At 54.1% G+C, this 9,506-nt stretch overlaps 2 protein-coding genes across 2 annotated transcripts; both read right to left on the bottom strand.

Annotated features, from left to right (window-relative positions):
- Window positions 1–6,781: 6,781 nt before the first annotated feature.
- On the bottom strand, window positions 6,782–7,538 carry LOC120684768 (tuliposide A-converting enzyme 2, chloroplastic-like). Its single transcript, XM_039966648.1, has one exon. The coding sequence runs from the start codon at window positions 7,451–7,453 to the stop codon at window positions 6,782–6,784; it is 672 nt and encodes a 223-aa protein (XP_039822582.1). The 5' UTR covers window positions 7,454–7,538.
- Window positions 7,539–8,091: 553 nt separating this feature from the next.
- On the bottom strand, window positions 8,092–9,273 carry LOC120684469 (chitinase 2-like). The gene has a single exon (XM_039966324.1). It carries the CDS (start codon window positions 9,204–9,206, stop codon window positions 8,346–8,348), a length of 861 nt encoding a protein of 286 aa, XP_039822258.1. The 5' UTR covers window positions 9,207–9,273; the 3' UTR covers window positions 8,092–8,345.
- Between the last annotated feature and the right edge of the window lie 233 nt (window positions 9,274–9,506).

Here is a 9,506-nt window from a genome sequence, read left to right on the forward strand (position 1 = left end):
GTGACGTATACCACCCAAAGGCAGAACCCGTGAGAGACTGGGAGAAGAAACGGACCCTAAGAGGATCCGACACTGAGATCATCCCGAGCTGCGTTAGGTATCGGCTCACATGCTCGATAGAGCTAGCCCCTTCTGACCCGCTGAACTTGGTGAACTCCGGGAGCTGATACTTGGGTGGCAACGGGATCAAGTCGTAATCGCTTGGATACGGCTTAGAATAGCCGATCGCCTTTCTCTTGGTCAGGATGCCGAACTGGTCCCTTAATATTGCACTGACCTGCTCCACACTCAGAACTCCTGGGGCCGAGGGCTCAGCACTCGACCCGGTAGGGTACTTCGCCAGCCATGCCTGCTTCTCCGTATCTGCTCCTGAAGCTCCTGTACCCACCAGATGTCCCGCGCGCATTGGACTAATGCTGTCAGGTATATACACACACGTGTAGTCGTGCGGGATCTCCTTAGGCGGCTCGTTCAGGAACTAACCTTCTCCAGGGTCACCGCCGATCTTGTAGACGACGTAGATCGGCGAACCTTGCGGTCCTGGGGCCGTGAGCGAGTACGATACTGGTGGCCTAGACTGAAGTGAGGCCTGTCCCCTGTGACTCCCCAGGATTGGTCCTGATAGGGAGTACTGGTTCTTGATCACCTCCTGGACGACATGATGTGCCACACGCTCGAGCTCATTCACCAGGCTTTCTGAGTGCCGATGAAGCGTGTGAGCCACCATGTAGTTCATCTCCTGGCGTAGGGCTTTGGTGCGCTCCTCTGATGGTACGGACAGGTCAACGTTGTCGAGAGCGCCTTCGGGTGAGAACCCCTTCCACCTGATGCCGTGGTTGCGGGTCCTCTCGAAAGAGTCGATGAGATCGGCTTTGAACTGAGCTTTGACCTCATCATATTTTTGCTTGTGTTCTGGAGTCAGCTCTTCATACGTGACAGGTTTGGTGACTGGTGGAATCGGTGCTTGGTCCTGAGGTCCTGTCATCTCTGCGGTGGGCGTTGTTGCTGATGAGGGTCCCACTGGGGGTGCCAGAATGTGTTGTCGGTCAAAACCCATCGGCGAGTAGCGACAGGCAACACGAAGAGCCGGGAGGTCGCCGGGGCGCTGGCAGGCACTGCTCCCTCGTCAACGGCCCGCAATCCTGGCACACGCCGCGGCTTTCTAAGACGCAGGGCGTGCCACCTGACCTATACCCGATCAGGAAGGTGCGAACGTGCTTGCAACGATTTGCCTGCATACACAAACACGTGAAAATATAAGTTCGAGCCGTGGTCGGCTCCCCGGGACGACTCTTGCATCGGCTTTAAAGAGCCGATCGAGTCTCGGTGTCAGATTGGATCTGCATATCCAGATGGTAATGAACAAAGCAAATAACTGCGAAAACTGCTTCAATTAAATCTAGCTAATCTAATCCACGACGGTAAAAGCTTCACTGCTAGATCGGAACATCCTACACGTAGTTAGGTCTAGCGAGCGTAAAAGATAACCAAACCTTAACTAGAAAAAAGGCCTAAGAACAAGCGAAAGCCGATTCCCGGATCAATCCCTATTAAGATCAAGGCAAAGCATCTAATACGTCGCCGGATCGTCCAACCCGTTTGCAAGGCCTAAACTAGTAGATATTACGCCAATTCTTAAGCATAAGAACAAACCGTAACAGATTAGATCTACTAGATTAAAAGGAAGCAGGGTGTCATCTCTACGCGACTAATTCCATGCAACGAGAATTAGTATAAGATTAAAACATGATCGCGCAAAGATGACATGATATTCGTAGATGATAAACAACAAAAGCATGATGAATCTACTAAAAACCATGCTACGAATATCAGGATAACTAGCACTACTCGCCATCAAAAATACTTCAGTACGAGTAATACCAAGGTAAAAGCAAGAATAACGCTGCCCAGATCGCAAGAAGCGATCAGGGCAGCATGGCGCTTACTTGGATGAAACCCTAGAATTAGGGGTGGCGGTGCGCCGAGAGTTGTTGTTTGCAAAACGTGATAACGTTCCTTCCTTACAAATATCATAGGGTACATATTTATAGTCCGGAGACTTGAAAAAAAAAACAATCTAAACTAATGTGTTCATATCAGACTCTATCTCTAACTCAATCTGAACTAAATCTAAGGATACATGGCCCAAATGGCCCAAATGCTCAAGCAGGAGCTGATTCACAAGTCTTCTTTGATTCCTGCTTTAAGCCCAACTCGCTCGCGGGCCATTAATTAACCCTGTTAATTTATGACGATAACACATGTGAACAGAGGATCCCCATTCTATGCTCCCAAAACAAAGGAAAAATATACATGTAATTGTCCAATTTTGTTGTGCATTTACACTAACTAGTATGTATATGCTTCACTGTGCAAATAAAGCAGATGAGGCTCCAAGAGCGCCATGCTCAGATGCTGCCATCAGAGAGTGTGTCGAAGGGGTGAACACACAGCTGTGGCGCTCCAGCGCGCTCATGGTTGCCAACGCCATCCTCGTGGCGATCATGGTGGCGGCGGGCACATCCGCGGGGCGCTACGGCTACCGCCACGCGGCGGTGACCCGCCTCCTGTTCCTGGGAGCCTCCACGCTGTACCTCCCCATCATCTCCTACGTCGCCTCTTCCATCGGCAAGGAGTCCTGCAGCACTTCAGGCCTGGACGTGTACTGCCACGGCCGGTCGTACGTGTCCTTGCTCCTGATCTGGACAGTTCTTGTCCAGATCATCGGGACCAACACCAAGCGCCATCGTCGCCGCCGATGATTACCATGGTGGCCAGAAGATCGGGCCATCGATCGAGCTTCTTGCTCGCACGGTATGGAAATCGTACCTCGTGTTCTACTACGCAGGTCGGCACTTCCTCACCATGATCAACAAACACCACCTGGTGGAAGGAGAATCCTACTACTACAAGATGGTGTCGAGGTTCCTCATTGTTCTCTGCCTTCTCAGCCTCTCCAAGATCATGCTAAAGCTTTATGCGTATCACAAGGCGAAGCGGTCTTTCGCTATTGGGCGCAACTCTCGCCTCATCGCCGGGTACATGATGGAGACGTTGCAAGGCGATGCGCTGCCCCGGGGATCACCGGGTCACGATCAGCTGGTTCTCCCACTTATAGTGATGGGGGAGGACAAGAAGGAGATCGAGGAAACCCCTCACGGGTACACCATCAGGCAGAGCAACAGTAGGTTGGTCACCCTTGACATGGTTTGGCAAATGGCTTCCACCGGAGATGATGCCCTCCTGACCTCCCAGCCATGGCTCAAGGATCTGTGCCTCTCCTTCTCATTGTTCAAGCTGCTTCGGCGCCGGTTCGGCAATACTCCGCTTGCCGAGTCCGGGTCTGCCAAGGCGTTCAGTTTTGTCTCGGATGCCCTGCTCAACAATGGCGATGATCCTGCAAGGGTGTTCGATGTGGTTGCAGATGAGATTTCCTTTGTGCTAGATTCTTACTACTCATCCCTCCCAACATCCTACTTTGGGCGACTGCTGCCCGTTCTCAACATCACTGTCTCCGTCTCCATTGTTGCCTGGTGCTTGGGTGGCGCCACTTTCATATCACACCACTACACTGTCGATAGACACCCTCACATATTCTGCAGCCCAAACCCTATGTCCTGCACGTTTCCCAACCACAGACGGATCGTGTTCTCGGGAACCTGCTTTTTAACGCCCTGCCAACGTTCTCGCTCTTCGTGGCCGTCATCTTGGCCGAGGCATGGGAGATTGCATCCTACCTATGCTCAAAATGGGTCAAGGTCACCCTGCTCTGCAACTACATCATCCATGCGTCCTGGCAGCAGTCTACTCGTGTGCAGAGAGGACTTGATCTTGTCATGAAGCTCAGGAATTTCAGAAGGAGCTGGAGTGGTCAGATGGGCCAGACGTCGCTGCTGCTAATAGGTGTAGCCGCACATCAGCGGCAGCGACTCTTGTTTCGCTTCTCGGACCCGACGATGATGCGGCATGTCGGAGTGTTGCCGGAGGTGAAGGCTGCCATTGTCGACACGCTCAGACGCAGCAACGGTGCCCTGAGCAAAGGCACGGCGGCGCTGAGCAGGATCACCGGCGGCGCCGACATCCTGTGGGCGTGCCAAGGGCAAGGCACGTCCGATGTGATCCTCGTTTGGCAGATCGCCACCGGCATCTTGGACGCCGGCCACGGCGGAGCTGCTTCGTCCTCAACCAGCAGCCGCTCCGCCGCCGGCAAGCAGAGGGCCGTCGCCACGCATCTCTCCCGGTACTGCGCCTACCTGGTGGCCGCCGCACCGGAGCTGCTGCCGGACGACAAGGCGTGGTCCAAGAAGCTGCACGAGGCGGTGTGGAGGGACATCAAGCTCGCCCTTGCCGGCGGCGGCGAGCCGGCGGAGCACGGCGGCGCCGTTGCCGCGCGCCTGGGCGAGAGGTGCGAGCACGAGGTGGCGAAGAGAGGGGTGAGGCTGGGGGAGCGGCTGGTGGAGCTGGTTGCGGATGAGGAGGCGAGGTGGGGCCTCCTGGCCAGCTTCTGGTGCGAGATCCTGCTGTACGCCGCGCCCTCCGACAACCTCAAGGCGCACAAGAAGGGGCTTCGCTGATTTACGGTTGACCGTAGGGAGGGGCTCCCGATGGTCGATCTCCCGACTGTTTTTTTTTCCATTTTTAGTAATTTTTTGTCATTTTTCGATTTTGGAAATTATTTTAAGAGAAATTTTGGAGAGAGAAAATTTTTTGACGAAAAAAAAAGTTAGAAACAAAAATTTGAGAGGCAAAAAATTGAGAAATTTTGAAAAGAAAAATTTTACATTCAGAACAAAACAAAATTAGTAAAACAAATTTGCATCCGAAAACAAAAAATGCTTATAGAAAAAAAAATTGCATCAAAAATCAAAATAAAAAAATTTTGGGTACAAATTTTTGGTCGGTAATAAAAATTTGATATATCAAAAAAAAACCTCCCGCCCCGCCACCTCCCCGCCGCCGGATCCGCCGAGCCGCGCCTCCCCGTCGCCGCCGGCCCGCCCCGCCGCCTCCCCGCCGCCGGATCCGCCGCGCCGCGCCGCGCCTCTACGCCGCCGGAGCCGCCGCGCCGCGCCTCCTTGCCGCCGCCGGCCCGCCCCGCCACCTCCCCGCCGCCGGAGCCGCCGCGCCATGCCTCCCCGCCGCCGCCGGCCCCGGCCCCGGCCCCAGCGCTCGCCTCACTGGATCCAGAAGGAGAGAAAAAAAAGAGATAGAGAAGGAAGGGAGTGGGTGAGGAGGAGGAATCACGAGAGTGGGATATGCGGTGGGGAGAGGAGATATGTGAGCACAGTGGGGCCCACCATGTGTTTGGGTGGAAAAAAATTGACCGGGAGAAAGGAAAGTTACGGTCAACCTGAAAATCAGCATGCGGGGACAAGAAGGCCATCGCCCATGGCACCGAGCTGGTGACGCTCGTCTGGGCGTTGCTCACGCACGCGGGGATCGTTACCAGGCCAAACAACCCGTAACAATGATGTTTATTAGATGCGTGTATTACTGCCTGCGTGTTTTTTTTTTGCTTGTGTGTATCATCAGGTGTGAGCACGGCAGCACAACCTTTTTTTTTGTTTCCTTTGTGAGTTTGTATCTCGTGTGGGGCCACTGTGTGTTCTGGAATGCTGACGTGTGACCCGATTTTGCCTCGTTGGCAACTCCCATGTGTGATTCAGTGATTGTGAGAGGTGCGCATTGTGGTTGCCTTGACGCAAAGGACATGTTTGTTTATTAATTAGTACTGTGACCTGGGTAGTTTATTTGATTTTGGATAGGGGTGTCAATTAGTGACCTTTAGCTGCACCTCCAACTCTCTTTAGTTCAAAATTTTATACTACTTCTCCAAAATTAGATTACATTTTAGAAAATTAGTACAAAATTTTAAACTAAAGAGAGTTGGAGGTGCACCTAAGGGTCACCAACTTGCACCCTTGATTTTAGAAAAAAAGTTGACATGCATGTGGTTGAATTATAGCTGCAGTGTTGCCAAACGTTCTGGCAAAATGATTAGTCAAATAAATGTGTCCGGATAGCGACCCTTAGAAAGGTGCGTGCATATGGCAATGTTCTTTTTTGTTGTTGTTCCTGCAGACCTTAATTTCTCGATCTAATTGTGAGAAATGTAAAGAAAGAAAGAAGAAAGAGAAATATTCCCTCTGTAGTGTAGTGAGCCTTTCTTGTGATGTGTGTGTGTTGTGTCACTCAAACTGTCAATCAAGGTCTTAGTTGGGAAGATGGCATGTGTTTCTTATGCTGCTTTTGCTGTCAATTTTAATTTCGTATTACTTGAAATTTGCTAACCCCGATTGCTTATGGCATGTGTTTCTGGAACTCCTACGTGTGACCCGATTTTGCCTCATTTGCAACTCCCACGTGTGATTGTGAGAGGTGCGCGTTTGTGGTTGCCTTGACGCATAGGACATGTTTGTTTGAGTAAATTCCCTATATGCCATTGTAAAATGTAATCCATCCCTTCTATGCCATTAAAAAGTAGAACTTCCCTTCAATGCCATTGTTTTTAATTTTCCATTCCCTCTATGCCATTGGTGTTAAAAATACTAACAGAGCAGTTAAACTGAAAGGCAAAAGGACAATAATACCCCTGACTCCTATTCCTTGCCCTCTCTCTACTACCACTGACGTGTGGGACCCACACGTCAGATTCATCTTCAACCTTGAACCCATCGGATCCACGACGGCGATGGAGGGCCCGGCGCACGCGGCGGAGGCCCGTGCTGCCCCTCCGCCGCGGCCGCCGTCGCACGAGCCGCCGCACGCGCCGCGCCCTCCTTCAGGCCCCTGCCGCGGCCGCCGTCAAGCGGGCCACCACGCGCGCCGCGTCCTCTGCCACCGGCCGCACCCTCCGCCGCACCCCTGCTCCGGCGCCGTCGCGCGCTGCGTCCTCCGCCGCGGGCCCCGCCGCGTCCTCCGCCGCACCCATGCCCAAGCCGCCGCACCCTCGGCCGCGTCGGCGGCAGCGCGCCCTTCCAGCCGCGGCCGCGGCCCTACCTCGAGCGCCACGGGGCTCCCCGCCGCCGGCGCCGGGACGCGCGTTCTCGAGCACCCACGACAGCGCCGCCCAGGCGTCATCGTACGCCGCGGGGAGCGGGTGCTTCGGCGCGAGGCGGTAGTTCACCGACACCGCGACGACGCCCTCCCTCGCCGTCAGCGCGTTGAGGTAGCCGTGGTACACAGGGTCGAACGCCGACTCGACCACGAACGCGCCGCCATGGAAGTAGACGAGCACGGGGAGCCTGCCGCCGCCCCCGCCGACGACGGCGCGGCGGCTCGGCCGGTAGATCCGCGCCCGGAGCCCGATGCCCTCGTCCACGACCACGTCCTTGGATGCGACGCCCGTGCACGAGTCCAGGGACGGCGGCACGAACGCCGTGCCCATGAACCGCTGCACGCGGCCGCTCTTGTACTGGATCAGGAACGGCGAGAAGTCGAACTTGACCTCCATGTTGGGGTCCGTAGCCCGGCTGCGGAATGCCGACGCCCCCACCGCGGCCTCCTCCTCCCTCGCCTCCCCTGCCGCCACGAGCAGCGCGCAGAGCGCCACGGAGCTCGGTCGCAGAGCTCGAGGATGGGATCGCGGGAGGGATGCGGTAGGTGGCCGGCCGGGTGGGATTTTTTTTAATCGATGGCCCTGCTTGTTGACTCAGAGGTAAAAGCGTCCTGGCAAGTAAAGTTTGACGCCGTTAACCTCGGATTTTAACAGTAGTGGCACACAAGCGATCGGAAATTATAAATAATGGCATAGAAGGGATGAGCTAATTTTCAATGGCACATAAGGGATCACTTCAATTTTACAATGGCATAGAGGGAATTTACTCTTGTTTATTATTAGTACCGTGACCTGGGTAGTTTATTTGATTTTAAAAAAAATTCTCCAAATTGATGCATTCTTCGTTTTCCCAACTAGCCCAAGCTACCCAACGCAGTGGCACTTATCGAGTATAAAATAGATCTGCTTCTCTTTCTTCTTACAAACAGAATTGGCTTGTTATTTTTGATGGAATGAAATTCTGAATTGCAATAAGCGAGTGGGCTCTCTCAAATAGAATTGAGCTGCTAGACTACGTTGAATAATGAATTCACTTGGAAACAAAAGGATATCAAAGGATTCATATCTCACTCAAACTGTCAAGCAACGCCTTACATACAAATTGCTGCATACTTAACAAAACCCTCCTATACGGTTTAGTTTAATTTGTTCCCATTATTCATACCAGTATACCACAACAACACCAGTAGTACACGTAGGCGTAGCAACGTGATTATTCCTTACTCGTAACTAATATTTTTTGTGTCCATCCTTGCACAGCAGAGTAGCGGCATCATCGGATCAGAGATCAATGGTTGGCGATGATCTGCTGCGCCTGGATCTCGTACTTGAAGCCGTAGCTGCTCTTCTTGGAGCTGTCCGCTGACCAGATGAAGAGCCCCGGCAGCTTGTTCTGCCGCTGCAGCTCCTGCGCCGCGCTGATGCCGAGGTCCGGCGAGATCAGCCCGGTCGTGTTGCCGGTCATGAAGCTGGCGAGGACCGTGGCGCCGGGGTAGTTCGCCGTCTGGTTGTCGTAGAACCTCACGTACAGGGGCACGTCGGTGTTGGCGCCGTAGGCGTAGAACTGGAAGTTGACGTAGTCGATGACGCCGGAGTAGTTGCGCCACAGCGGCTGGTAGTAGCTCTGGATCACCGGGTCCTCGAACGGCGCGATGGAAGTGGTGATCCACGGCATGTCCGTCTTGAGCCGCGTCAGGAGCTGGCCGACGCACTCGACGAACGTGCCCACGTCGGCGCCGGCGGCGAAGTGCTCGTAGTCGACGTCCACGCCGTCGAGCCCGTACGTGTTGATGATGCCCGTGAGCGACGCCGCGGCGTTGGCGACCCACGAGTCCACGGAGGTTGGGGTAAAGACGGCCTTGACGACGTCCTGCACGCTGTCGCCGCCGAGCCCCGCCATGACGGCGACGTTCGGGTGCGCGGCCTTGATGGCGGCCACGGCGGAGGGGGACAGGTTGCCCGTGTCCCAGAACGGGCTGAACACGCCGTTGGTCGGCGCCGGCGGCGTCGGCTGCCCCACCGGCGTGTAGTCGATGGCGAAGGCGAGGATGAAGTGGAAGCTGAGCATAGCGTTGATGGGCACGTCGGAGAACTGGACGCCGGTGAACTGCGCGCCGATGTACTCCCGGAACAGGTACCCGTTCGTCATGGCTGATGCTGACCGAGATTGCGAGACGAGCTCTGATTGCTGTGTCTTCTTAATAAGCAAGCAAGTAGTGCCGTGCACACATCAATGGAGGAGGCAACGGGGTTTACTTATAGGCGTTGTTATCTTGCTTCTAGTCGTGTGCAAGGAATCGTGCAGCGAATTAACAAGTCATGTCGTGTCCGTGAAACACTAATTTTCTGCAAGCGAATTAACAAGTCATGGCAATACCACTGTTCTGTCCCGTTGACTCGGAATAGACCCATTAGTTGCCTACGGCTTTGCATAATGGATGCCAAGAAG

This window comes from Panicum virgatum, chromosome 8N (genome assembly GCF_016808335.1).
Source record: "Panicum virgatum strain AP13 chromosome 8N, P.virgatum_v5, whole genome shotgun sequence".
NCBI classification, from domain to species: Eukaryota; Viridiplantae; Streptophyta; class Magnoliopsida; order Poales; family Poaceae; genus Panicum; species Panicum virgatum.

Excerpts from the sequence above, each read along its gene's own strand:
- LOC120684768 (XM_039966648.1), bottom strand. The coding sequence starts at position 7,453 with ATGGAGGTCAAGTTCGACTTCTCGCCGTTCCTGATCCAGTACAAGAGC.
- LOC120684469 (XM_039966324.1), bottom strand. The coding sequence starts at position 9,206 with ATGACGAACGGGTACCTGTTCCGGGAGTACATCGGCGCGCAGTTCACC.